The sequence below is a fragment of the Oreochromis aureus genome, linkage group 14 (genome assembly GCF_013358895.1).
Source record: "Oreochromis aureus strain Israel breed Guangdong linkage group 14, ZZ_aureus, whole genome shotgun sequence".
Lineage (NCBI taxonomy): Eukaryota > Metazoa > Chordata > Actinopteri > Cichliformes > Cichlidae > Oreochromis > Oreochromis aureus.
The window spans coordinates 19,491,855-19,505,304 of NC_052955.1; the positions used below are offsets into that span (position 1 = coordinate 19,491,855).

At 42.2% G+C, this 13,450-nt stretch overlaps 1 protein-coding gene across 2 annotated transcripts in view; it reads left to right on the top strand.

Moving 5' to 3' along the window:
* The window catches only part of rsrc1 (arginine/serine-rich coiled-coil 1), a 119,385-nt gene that overhangs the window by 81,331 nt on the left and 24,604 nt on the right, over positions 1–13,450 (top strand). For both annotated transcript variants that reach the window (XM_031749925.2, XM_031749926.2), the window contains exon 7: positions 13,098–13,172. In XM_031749925.2, the coding sequence (XP_031605785.1) occupies positions 13,098–13,172 (75 nt within the window). The remainder of the gene's footprint in view (positions 1–13,097; positions 13,173–13,450) is intronic.

The window sequence follows — 13,450 nt, forward strand, 5'->3', positions numbered from 1 at the left end:
AGGCACCCATCGAAAAGCCTGGAACCAAACTGGCCAGCTAATTACTGACATGCATTGTCGACGAGGAGGAAACACAACAAAACGGGGATAAAGATTAATTTTATACCTCATCCTTCTCACTGTCAGACACACAGAGACAAATCCTGTAAATTGAAAAAGAAAAAAAAAACCCGAGGCAGGCAGATAGAGGCAGGAGGGATCAGAGGGATAAAGATATGGGAGCGTAACAGTACAAAGCAGTACGAGTAAGACTTCCTTTATTCTCCTCTCAAGCACAAGCTATAGGCATGTCTTTACATTTCTCAGCTGTTTCTCCTCAGACTCTCCCGAAGAAAAGTAAAGAATTTGGAGAACGAACTGTTCGTGAAACTAAAAGAGAAAATAAACAGGCCATGAGAGCGTTTAAAGATCTGTTATAAAAGAAATAAGAGACTCAAAGGTTGCAAAGTTGGTCAGATTGTATAGAGGCCAGAGTTATGGTACACAGAGGGTTTTAATGCAGCAGTATCTTGTGGAGCAATTTACAAAAAGGAAATGAAAGGGGAAGAGAAAGAAAAGGTAGGAATGACTGTTAGGATTATTAATATTGGTGTTTTTTTGAGGCGAGTGCTAACATTTCCTGACATGTTTGTTCTGCGTCTGGCTCGTTCAGACTTTGGTCTGCCATTTCTCCCGTTCTTTGCTCCTTTTTTTTGGCTTTATTTCTGTGTTCCATTTTGACAAGTGTTTCGAAAAAATCGCTTGTCATCCCCGACGCTATGCCAGGCTGGTTTTCTTTTTCCCCCTCTTTTTTTTTTATTACCGTGGAGGTTTCACGAACGTACGCCGGCGATTTGGAGATGAAAGGGATGGAATCATCCCGATTCCTGCCCTGCCACTGAGCTGCTCAAACTCCCTGACAAAGCTGTCAGACTCCATTTTGGCTCCAACTGCCAGAGTAAACTTGCTCTGCCATTCACAATCAACAAGAGGCAGTGCAAAGTCTCGCTCCAGCCTGTGTCAGAACCCTCCAACTGCTCCCCTTTTCAGATGTGTTAAAGTGCATTTTCTCTCTTTACATTATGTTTCGCTACTTATATTCTTGATCTTTTCTTCTGTTTTCTGCCTTTGTGGTCCAGTTTGTACATTTACTTTGATGATAAGACTGCCTGGTGTATTTAGCGATGTTTATAGGCATGTAATGCATATTCTTATGGTTAGAAAATTCAGGTAGTCAGTCTGCTTTTATTGCATTTTCCTGGTTTGCACATTGCATGTTTATAACATTTGTGGTAATAGTGAAGATTGTTCTGATAGGCCGCTGCCGTACGGGAAGATGATTAAGTTATGGCAAGGTAATTCCACTCAAGAGGGAATTCCTTAGTCTCCTAGTTTTTTGGCATCATATCAAGGCATCATGTACAAATTGCGTAGTTATGAGGTAGTGTAGAGGTTTACCTTAGAGCACCCGTGTTTGGATCCAACTTCTTAACCAAAAAGTGATTGAAATGGGTTTTTTTTAAAACATTGTGGTATGTCACATAGGGAGGGCGAGGGACGGCACACATGAACATAAGAGAGACAGAAAGAGGGAGGTTGCTTGGCTTCTTTCCAGCAGTGGTGCTCCTGGTGTGAGGGAGGAAGGGTCTCCGTGCTCTGGCTGAGCTTTCATGTAGAGATGCCTATGAGAGAATGAAAGCAAGAGATGCGCAGAGGTGAGAGTGTGCAACGAGGTGTTTACGAGGGAACATTTTAGCTTTGACCCAGCTTTATCGCCGGTCTTTGAAATGGAGCTGCAGCTGTTATTATTCGATTAATCAATTAGTTGAGCACAAATTGCCAAATCTTTTCATATTTGTTGTTTTTGATCAAACCTATTCAGGTCAGGTTTTATCCGGCATATTACATAGACAAAATGAAAATATTCGATAAATAACGGGCTAATAGCTTATAGAAAGTCATATTGTGTTTCTCATAGAACTGCAGTTATATCTATTAAATTGTACCTGAGATAATGAAGGCTCTAGTCTACAAAGTTGAGGGCTTCTCTCCTAGGAGCGTCAGGTTTGAGTGTGTTTTCATGACAGTTTGTGTTTGTGCACCAAGACCACGGTCGCTCTCATCCCTTTGAAATAAAATAATAATTTTAATAACTTGATTGTTTCCTCTGTTAACCACTGAAACTGACAGCACACCGTTACAAAGAGCAAATTCTTCCACCTGCGTCGTTTATTCTGCTCTGCTCAGCCCAGCCTGAACCATCAGCTTGGCCGGTCGCAGCGTGGCCCAGCTCGGCTTGGAATGAAGCGGCGCGTCCATAATCTCTGTGCCGGCATGTTAATTTTCGAGTCAAAGGGGCAGCTCCCTTTTCATCACGGCAGAAGCTGTGGAATATTCAGTGCGCTGCAGATGTTCATGAATAATGTCTGTGGCCAAACCCCTGGCTGAGGCTGGGGGAGGAGGGATAGTGGGATGAGGGAGAGGGGAAGGGAAGGGAAGGGGGTAAGTCGGGGGTTGGAGGGAGGGAGGGAGGCCAGATGAATTACACGTAGGGGGGATCTGACAGGCGGCGTGAAGCTTTGTGATCATTCCAAAGTTCTAATAATCTCTCTCACCTTCTCCATCTCCCCAGTAATGAAAGAGAATAGGTGATTGCACCCCGGGCTATGTTCCCCGCGTAATGACTCCTCCAAAGGCACAGAGCCGCCAAGGAAAAATGAACTTTGAATGAGTGGCGAATTGGCTCTGACAGAGTGATAGACCGTGACACAGATTCTGTAGCAAAACAGACGTAGTGCTAATTGATTATCAATATTTTAAGCAAAGTGATGAAAATAAGCATTAAGAGATGAGAAAGAGGAAAGAGAGTGCAGAACAGTGCCTTAAAAGGGGGGGTGAGGGGGGGCTGTCATTTGTCCAGTCTACCTCCTTCTTTCTCTCCCTCTCTCTTGCGTCTGCTGCTCCCGCGGCCAGGCTGTCTCCCTCATTACCCCCCTCTACTTTTTTAATGCATTCCTCCTTTTGGTTTTCCTTAATCATGACTTGTGAGCTGATATTTCAGCGTTAATTGTCAAATATGTTCCTGGACTCGTATTGCAATGCTGCACTTTATTTCTTCGCTCTCACCTTCAGTTTTGTCTCTGATGATTTGCTGCTATCAGTCATCTTGTGTCTCAGAGTGCATAATTTAGGATGGTAATCACTTATTAATTTTTTTTTTTTTCCTGTAAGAAAGAAAAGAAATCGCTGTAGCCGGCTACACTGAGGGCACTGTCTGTCAGACTGTGGCTCGACAGAATTTGTGACATGAAATTAAATAATCTTTCTGAGGAGAACCACGTGCACACGAACACACACACACTCGTCATTCATGAAGTCCAGACCAAAGAGTGGACTGGGAGTACCCGAGACCACCAAGTTTGTATGTCTTTTCTGTAGTGTGTGTTTGTTCCTGTAATGTGGTCAGTTGTGCTGGGTCCTATTGATGCTGGCAGGGTCCCGCCTCTCCTGCCTTTTTTCTAAGTGGCCGCCCTTTTGAACCTCCTTGTGTCAGCGCTGCGATTAGCGGCTTGAGTTTACCTTTCATGTGCGGGGGTCCTCATAGATTTAGTCCCATCTACCCCCTTTGTAACCGCCTGCACACACATGAGACACACACTCAGTGGTGTGCCATTACAATGGCATCCAACAGGCTTTCAGCATGGGAACCAGAGCCTATTCTCCGCCATTCAACAGCATGCTGAAGTGCATTCACACAGGAATAAATGAGCAGATATAAACACACAGATGCACACACACACACACACACACACACACACTAGGCAAGAATATTTTGGCCCTGGCATTGTAGAGCACACAAATTCATAATCACACTCAATGCTTTTGCAAATGAATTGTTTCTGTTTCTTGTGCAGCTGTTCTGGACTTGTGGCATCCTTGTTTAATTTGGGAAAAATGAAATTTTGCAATCAACAGACTCAACAATAATTGCACTACTGTTGTAATAATAATTTCTATTCTGGTCTTTAGAGGCAAACTACAAGACAGAATTAAATGTGTATAATTTACATGCATTCTTGCTGACAAGGGCTCTAAATTTATTTGTAAAGACAGACACTCAGATTTGAACACATGCATTTGAATTGTGCTTATATATTTTTTGGGATTAGGCGGGCTCTGAGATCGCTAGTTTATGTAGTGACTTCCTGTAGAGTCTGTTATGAAGTGTCCGGAGATACTGCCACTACTGGCACGCAGCAACTTAAGAAAACCACATGTCGGAGGGACGGTTGCCAGTTGGGCACAACAAAAAGTGTGACTGTGAGCCACTCGTATGTGCAAAAAAGTAAAGCATAAACCTGTGCAGACACACATGGTGGGACTGCTGGACCAGCTCAGTGGAGAGGTAAAAATCATTAGCTGTGCTCCTTTAATTTTTCAATGAGCATTCTAAGACCGGGATCACCTGAGTATGAAGCAACAGAGTGGAGCAGCAGCTGGCAGAGGGATCCCACATTTGGTTGTAGTGTTTATTGTAACAAAGAGCATATGAAACATGCATAAATTACATTAGGTTCTACTTTTTTATAACTTGTCTTAGGTATTAGGTCTTGGGTCTTTTAGGTTTCCTTTTTGATCAAAAATGTAAGAATACCAATTATTTCCTGCTTTTTCTTCACAAAACAACTGAACGTTTTTTAAATTGAGAACATGAGAAAAAATTAATCATTGGTTTATTGCAAACTTACCAGCAACTGGCTCTGCTTTGTGCGTTTTCCCCTAAAAATTGGTCGTTTCCAAAAAGTGAGAAAAACAAGTGAAAGGTACTTGCTGACACAACTAAGTTGCTGCCAGTGTGAGCTCAGGGGTGCACGCTATTTAGTGATGGAAACTTGCGTTTCATTTCCTAAAAAGGCATTACTATGGCCAGTTTTTTTTTTTTTTTAAATCGTGATGTTGATATAACATCTCAAGATGATATGAATCAAGTGCACAAATACGTTGAAAGGTTAAAAAATAGAAAAGGGGCAGGAGAGTGTGAAAGGTTAGGGAGAGATCGCAGAGGAGAAGAGAGCGCATGACGAAGAAGAAAGGAAAAACTAGACATCTGTAAAGGGGAGACGATGGCATTTGTAGAAGTGGCAGGGTTGAAGTTGAGGGTGAGATGTCATTCAGAGGCCCCGGGATGCTTAATATTTCACCGTGTGATCCCTGCATTATGGATTGGTCTGATTGCCCTCTCAAGACCTCTGTTATGCACTTCTTAGTGCGAAGTTCTTAATTACAAAACTTTAGTATTTGTCTCAAAGACATTCCCGCCGTCCTATGAAACCACAAAATCTGTCATTTTAAATATTAGAGGCACACATATAAACGGGATATTTTAGTATGCACTGGAAGCACTTGAAGTATTTGCAATGTATATATGGGATTTCCATACTGAGGTTTCAAGGTTGAACTTTGTTTGACCTTGTAACTACCATATAGAGGCTTTGTTGTTAGCCTTTTTCCCCCCTAAGGCCTGTATGTGTATATGAGGCACTTCTGTGTGTGTCTCATGTCCAGCCGTGTGTTTTCCTTAAGGTGTGTTTATGTGTGCATGTGTGTGAACAGCCTGTGGCAGTGTATGGTCCTTAGAGTAACGTCCCTTTCTGATCTCCCTGACCGCTGCAGGCCTCTGTTCATCCCAAGGTTTTCAGCAATTCTCCTTTCTGGTCCAGGGTCCAGGGCCTGTTATCTCAGCGAATCCTGATATACATTTTAACCATTGAGTCTAAAGGGCAAGATGGGGTGCCTGGTCCAAGCCACCCACATGCATCAGGAAGACCCCGCTGCTTACCTTGTTATTTCCTCGCCTGGCCTTAATGAAGCCGGTGCTCATCGGCAGACCTCCTGTGAAAGATTTTGCCCAAAGGAAATAAGACCTGGACCCCACTAGGGCAAACATGGTGTTTGTATTGATCAACCTTATTATTAAGTCTCACTTATAAATTATTTTAAATGTGCAGTTAATTTGGTAAATCTACTAGTTCTTATATAGTGCTTTCCTATTCTCCTTGAGCATTCAAAGGGCTTTAAACAACACATCTCATTCACCTGTTCTCACACATTCATTCAAGCTCTTTTTCATGAATGCAGTGACACTGTCATTTAAAACTGTTATTTCATTAAAAAGGCAGCATATGAGATGTTGAAACGTAGTTTTTTTCCAATACCTCTCAAAAAAGTTGGGACACATGGGACAAAAGACCGGTTTTGCACCAGTAAAATATTGACTTAATCGAACAACTAAGAAGATTAAGTGACCACAGGTAAGTGACATAACTGGGTATAACACAGCCATCAGTGAATCTTTGAGAAGTAAAGATGAAGAGGGATTCATTATTCTGTGAAAGACCGTGTCGGCAAACAGTTGAACTATTTAAGAATACAGTTTCTTAATATAAAAATTTTAAGAATTTGAAGGTTGCATCATCTATACTACATAATATCAAAGAACGATTCAGAGAGTCTGGAGATACTGTTGTGTGTTGGGCGAACGGTTGTGATCTCCAGGCTGTCAGGCAGCACTGCATTAAAAACAGACAGGATTCTGTAGTGGAAATTACTGCGTGTACTCAGAAAAACTTCTGAAAATACCATAATTCAACACAGCTCCCACTGCATTCTCAAATGCAAATTAAACTCTACTATGCACAGAAAAAATAGCTGGATGCACATTGCATCTTGGAGGCTAAAGCAGAAAGCAAAAATCACACCATTAAAACCAAAGCATCAATGATAATATGGGGGTGCAGTAGTCCACACTTTATGTGTAGCTTGCACATTTGTGAAGGCACCATTAATGCTAAACAATATATTCAAGATCTGAAGCTACACATGGCGCCATAACAGCAACTGTCATCTGTTATTTGCTGCTCAGGAAGACGATGCTCTGACACTGAGCTGTGATAAAGTCCACATAACATAGATAAATAGCAGTTTCATTACATTTTTTTTAATCCAGTGGTTTCTGGATCTGTTGGAGTTAAAGCCCCACTGATGTATACTGATCTGTCAGCATAGGCAAATAATTTTCATTTATTAGCCAATAAATGAAAAATAAAAAGTACAGGAGAGATGGGACAAACACCATTCAACCATATTATGAGTGTTGACATTGCAGAACTTTTGGGGTGACTTCAGGTATTGTTTTTAACACACATACGCGTACTCTCATCTTGTTTTGACTAGAAAATGGTTCAAAACCCAGTAAGCACCAACATCATTATGTCATTTTTGGCATTTTTACATTAAAAATTACTCCATGTAATTCATTTGTGATGAAAATCATTGTTTTTAATCATTTCAGCTTTGAAATAAATCTTTCTATGTGATGTGGACAAAGGGTTGCAGTGTGAAAGATCAAAGTTTTGGCCTGGGTACTCTCTATCTTGGGAAATAGGTTGTGAAAGGGAAGATGTTGGACTTTGTGTTCCCTCGAGCTTTTGTTCTCAGTATGCAAAGATATAAACTCGATCCAGAGTTTTTCCTTTAGCTAAAACTCCTCTTAATTCCTTTCCTCTGGGTTTGACAGATGCAATCTCAGCGTGATCACTGAAATGAAAATACAAACATGGAGCCCAGGTGTCTGGAGTTAAGAGGCTGTTTTTAAAAAATGAAAGAACAAATGTTGAGAAGAGGAGGAGGAGGAGAGTTTTGGGTGTCGAGTCTGACACTGTGAAAAGTAGGGAAAGTCAAAATTCTTCACATACTGAGACGAATGATCCTAATAGTCCTTATGACTTCATAGTGTAGAGATCAGCATGTCAATCTGTCACAACAACATGGCAGCATTACAGAACCAGCATCTTACATCTGGCTCCGTCATTTAGACAATAACTCTTCACTGAAGCATCCATTACACCACAGGAACAGAAGACCTAATTGATGCATCCCCCCCCAGCATCACGATATAGCAGCAAAATAAAAAAAAGCTTTTCAGACGACTGCAGATGAATAATTCATTGATTTTTTTTTTGTAAGATATCGTTCTCTAATTGTTTAGTTTGTAAATATTTCATGTGCGTCATTAATTCAGATTGACGACAGAAGCTAAGAGAAGCTTGTGATAAGGATCATCGAAGTTCAGTGCCTAAAAGATTTGTTCTCGAATGGCTTTTAGAGAGATCTGATTGAGTCGCACTCATTCATAAACATAAATTTTGTGACTTGATTACGATTTTGTTCACGTTATTTTGACCTGAAGGCCTTTTTCAAGGCCCAAATACCAAAAATGATCTGTTGCCATAATAAAGCCTCCCCCTTGTATAATTTCACGCGTTCTGGTGTTAAATATTTAAATGACTTTATGTAGTATCGTTTCATCTCTGCCCATCCGATCATATCAAATTACAGTTTACAGCTATGAGGTCTAAGTGAGCTGGTTTTGATAGACCCACAGGCACCTGCATGTCAACTCAGACATGCACATAAAATCCAGGCCTGGATAAAGCATTCTGCCTGTGTTGACTGTGGACTGTGCCACCTAGTGGTCGCTCAGGATATTGCATCTTCCCATGATCACTCTCACCTCCAAACCTGCAGTGCATAATCACATTGCTCCCTCAGATAGATGTCTCATAGATAGCCAAAGTCTGTTTTTTTTCTTCGTCCTCATGTGTCATGTGTTACAGGCTTTTTCATAGTATTTCCTGAATTCATATTTTTTTTAACAGTTAGAGAAAAGTTCAAAAGTTCTCTCTCTTGCCTTTTTTGAAATGTCAGCCCAGTGAGGCTTTGGTATTAAACTGAAATATCGTCTCTTTTTTGTGGTGTTTGAATTTTTCATCCACAGCCTCGAAAATATTTCTTCATCATCAAATGGTGATCTGACTTTGTAACAAGCTACATTAGCTACACAGCTATTTGGGTTTTCCAAGCTGTTACAGATTTAATGATAAAATGGTCCTAATACAGTCATTCCAAAACAGAAGTAGCTCTAACACTAATACTGCTTTGTATTTTTAAATGTGACAGTATACTGTTCTGCACTGATTAGCATGTCGGTCTGTCCGTCTGTCTTGTCTTCCTGCCTGCCCGGCCTGTTATGCATCTACCGGTATGCCACATGTCTGTTTGCCATCCCCATTGTTTTCTTAAGTTTCTTATTCTCGCCTTTCTGCCTGTCAGTGTCATTATCCGTCAGTGTGTCAACGTGTCTGTCTGCCTGTCCTCCAGCCTGTCTGTGTATTATTTATTTATTTACTGTCTTAGCTGTCTCTTCGGTGTGCTGTGTTGGTTGGAGGCCCAGCTGCCGAGCTTCACTGTAAAGTGCTCGGCTGATTGGAAGGGACATTTTTCCAATGGCGCCGCGCTGCCTCTAATATTCTGTTTGTCGTTGGGTGTGAGGCTGATTTATCACGCCCCCTCTCCTGCTGACATTCAGATTCACTTTGATTGGCGGCTGGACAGAATGACACCCACCGCTTCCAACACTGAAACACCACTACAGTGTTTGCACGCACATTCTCTCTCTCACACACACACACACACACACACACACACACACACACACACACACACACACACACACACACACAGATAGTCAAATGTGATGCTCTGCATACTCGCAGACAGGTACGCAGTGAATATGAATATGCCTATTCCACCAACACATTCCCACTTACACTTGAAGACATGCACTTGCATACATAAACTCACTCATAAACTTGCACAAATACACAGAGTCTGAGCAGAGTTATGAACTCTGTCTTCTGCACGCTAGTTTGTGAGTGTTGTATTGAGTTTATCGAACAATGTGGGCAGACTGCTGCTCTTTTGTTGTTCCTTCACCCCACGAACTCTATAATATGCTAGCCTTTCTCACTTTTAATGCTCACTTACTGTACGCGGCCTAAGGCCCAAGCTAGCATACTTTTGCGTTGAATAACCGCCGCCTCCACCCCCTCCGCTCCCCATCCCTCCTTAATAACTCTATAACTCACCTCAGCCTTAGATTTAATTGCTTATCTGTGTGTAAACGTATTAACCCTCTGCTGTATCTGTTTTGCTGCCGTCCCGGGGGCCCGACAAGCCTCTCTGACTGCCGTGCCTTACATCCAATGAATAGTCCTTCTCTGAGCGGTAATAGGGAATCAGCATCGTAGCAGCAAGCATTGGCGGCGTGTAAGAGATAAATCAGATTGGGGGTCTTGCTTTGCCAGTTTATTGAATCTAAATTGCGTGCGCGCTTGGCCCCCGCCGGCCCTACACGGCCCATCCATCTCCCGGCTGATAATGGAGCGGGCCCGATTCCACCTGGTGGGAGCATTATTACATTTCCCCTCTAACGAGACCCAGCTAATCCTGCCAAGGGAGGAGAACAGAAGAGGGGAGAAAAGTAGAGAATAGGAGAGAGAGGAGTGAAGGAAAATGTTGGGGGAGGAAGAGAAGAAAAGAGAAAAAGTAGGGAGGAGGAAAGAGATAGAAGAGGGTTTAAAAAAAAAAAAGGAGAAAAAAAAAAAAGATCCATCCTGGCATCCTCCATCTACCTCCCACTCTCCTGCCTTCTCTCTTTCACACTTTCTTCCTTTCTGTTGCCGCGCATAAAACATCTTCCAGCGCCATCACAGCTACATAGCCCCTGGGCCCCTGAGCTGCAATTACACTCATAATCACAATGCGATTTCACTGACACTCTCCGCCCCTTGCCGCTGCCTTCCCTCCTCTTTCCCTCCACCCCTGCAGCCAAGACTGAACGAAGTCTAAATGAAGTGAAAGGCCTCTCCTCTCCCAACAGCCGGCCGTTTATTACCTGCTTTAATAAAAGTCCATCACAGAATTATCCGACAATGAACTGGAGCTGCTAAGTTGCCGAGAAAGATACTTCCAATAAGCAACGTCTACGCGCAGATGCGCCTATGTGCGTCGTTGCTGTTAATTCATTTTACATGCATTTTGCACCTGTAATGTTAACAGGCTTTTCATGCTAGTGCAGCAAAGTATGTTGCTTTAATGTATTTTTCTGTAGTTAATCTTTTTTTTTTTAAAGCAGAGCTACTTATTGATGTAATTAAATCATATCCCTGGCTCAGCGCTCAGGCCTACTTTCATTGTTTTGAGGGGGCAGGAGCCCCGTGAGGCAGTGCACTGATGAGAGATGGATAAACAGTTTGATTTTCTGCTATCGCCCCCAGGCGCAGTGTACTGGAGAGATGAGCAAGAGAAGGAAGAGAAAGCATTAAAAACGAGGAGGGGTGGGATAGGGCAAAACAGAAGGAGAGAAGCGAGCAAGAGGATAAGAGAACCTGTTGGGGGAGGGATGAAGGGATAGAGGTGGAGGATAAACATGCAAAGAAAAAGGGGCGACAAATCACTCCTTTTGTTTTGTGTACACGTTTGTGTGCACAGAGGCGAAGCTTTGCCTCTTATTTTTGCTTGTTTGTCGGTTTCCCGTGCTGTTTTAGTTCCTCCTTTATCGTACATGGCCCCCGTATATCTGCCGATCTCCCTCTCCCTTTTTTCCCTCCTCTTTCTCCCCGTCTCCCTTCCACTCCATCACACCACCAATACCGCTCTGTCTCCTACCTGCCTCTCGGTAGCCCCGAGCAAAGAGTGAACTGAAGAACACAGAGGAGTTCACACACACATACAAAAACACACGCATGCACATCTGTGCACGCAGGCAAGAAAACTCGTGAAGGATGGTGCCGATCGTCTTTTTTTCCCTTCTCTTTTTTTCATTTGGCACATTCACACAGACACAAACTTACTAAATTATGGCTGTGTTTGCTAAGAGAAATAGATTGGCTGCTGTTGATTTGGTTAGGCTTGCTCCCATGCGCATACACATACATGCACCCACCATAGCTGAGGGAGGTAGTGGAGGGTTCAGTCATCCATGTAGAGTCATTGTTAGTAAAGATGCGGAACCTCCAGACTTAACCAGCCGTAACAGCAGTGTGACGGGTTCTTTGTCTACGCCAATTACTGAACAAAAACAGCAGCGCAGTCACAGAGAGACTGGCACAACCCATGGCCTCCTGCATCCAAACACACACAGACACGTACACGGGCCTATGTATTGTATTTTTATGTAACATATTTACTTGCAGTCTAACTAATACACAAAGTCAGGCACAAAATGAGAAGCGTGCGCTGAGCACACATGCATATGCAGACACCTCGAGCAGTACAATAAACCACATTTGGACACCCACAGCTGTGCCCTGACACAAACATGCTGTAAGCGCTCACAAACACTTACACCCACTCTTATATTGTATTAACTTCCCCAAAAACAGTGCAGCGCTCTCATTCTCTTCCTCCCCCTTCCCTCTCGCCGGCTCACTCTCTTCTTCTGTTTCTCTCCCTCTTTTTTTTTCCCTTTTTTTCTCAAAGTTTAAACTCATTAAGTGTAATGATATTGGAGACTCAATTTTACATAGCTCACTCATCAACCAAGTGAGATAGCAATAAAGGCGAATGGCTCCGCTGAGGCCCTAACGCTGCAAAATAAATGATGCGCCGCAACGGAAATGTAATTAATTTAGAGGCAGTATTGATAGTCCTGCCATACACGGCATTATATTCTTTAATGTGGCTTAACATCTTGATTATTCAGGGGGAAAAGGTGGAGGAAAAGGGAGCGGAGACAACACGATTCATGATGAGACATGCGTAAAATGCCCTGACGAGTGTTTACTCCCGCTGCCTCACTTTCTCTTAAGCTTTTCATTATGCCAAGACGATAAACACCTCTCAGGAAGAAATGCTGACTTTTACAGCAGCATGAAGGGAAAGCAGTGAAGGGGTGCTGCCTGATATGGAGAGGAGGATAAGGCATCATTCATATTTTGTGTATTTCCAGGCATACTGTTTATTCAGTGACGAATTCTGTGAAAATTCCCTGCATTTCCTCTCCGATGAGCACATTTGTTTCAAAATACAGAAAAAAGGCCACAAAGAGATGTATTTATTTTAGAGGTGCTCAGATTTAATTGAAAGAAAGGGTTTGGACTGAATTTATTTCTATTTTTTTACAGGACACAAAATGATCATATACCTTTGATCATTATTTCGAATAAATGATTTATTGTTGAAATGATTATTAAAATGATATACGTCTTTCCTTTCAGCTAAGACTGATGAAGTCCTGAAGGCCAAAGTTGCCAAAAGAGAGGAGGAGGCGGCCCGGAAGAAGCTAGAAGAAGGTGAGTGATACGAGTTGGTGTGCTTTTGTGTTCACATTAATGTCGGCACCAAAAGCAGTTTTAATTTTTACAAAAAAAATAGAAAAAATCAAAGCCTGAACCATTAACTATAGTAAAAACTGCCAAATTAGAGACGTTGGCAAGATTGAGCAGTGGAAAGAATAAAATAGTTCATTCTAATTATATTACTAGTAATCTTTGTTCATATTTTGTTCTCTATTAAGAGCCATCAATATTAATTTTGAGGAGTGGTAAACATGAAACGAAAAACAGACAAA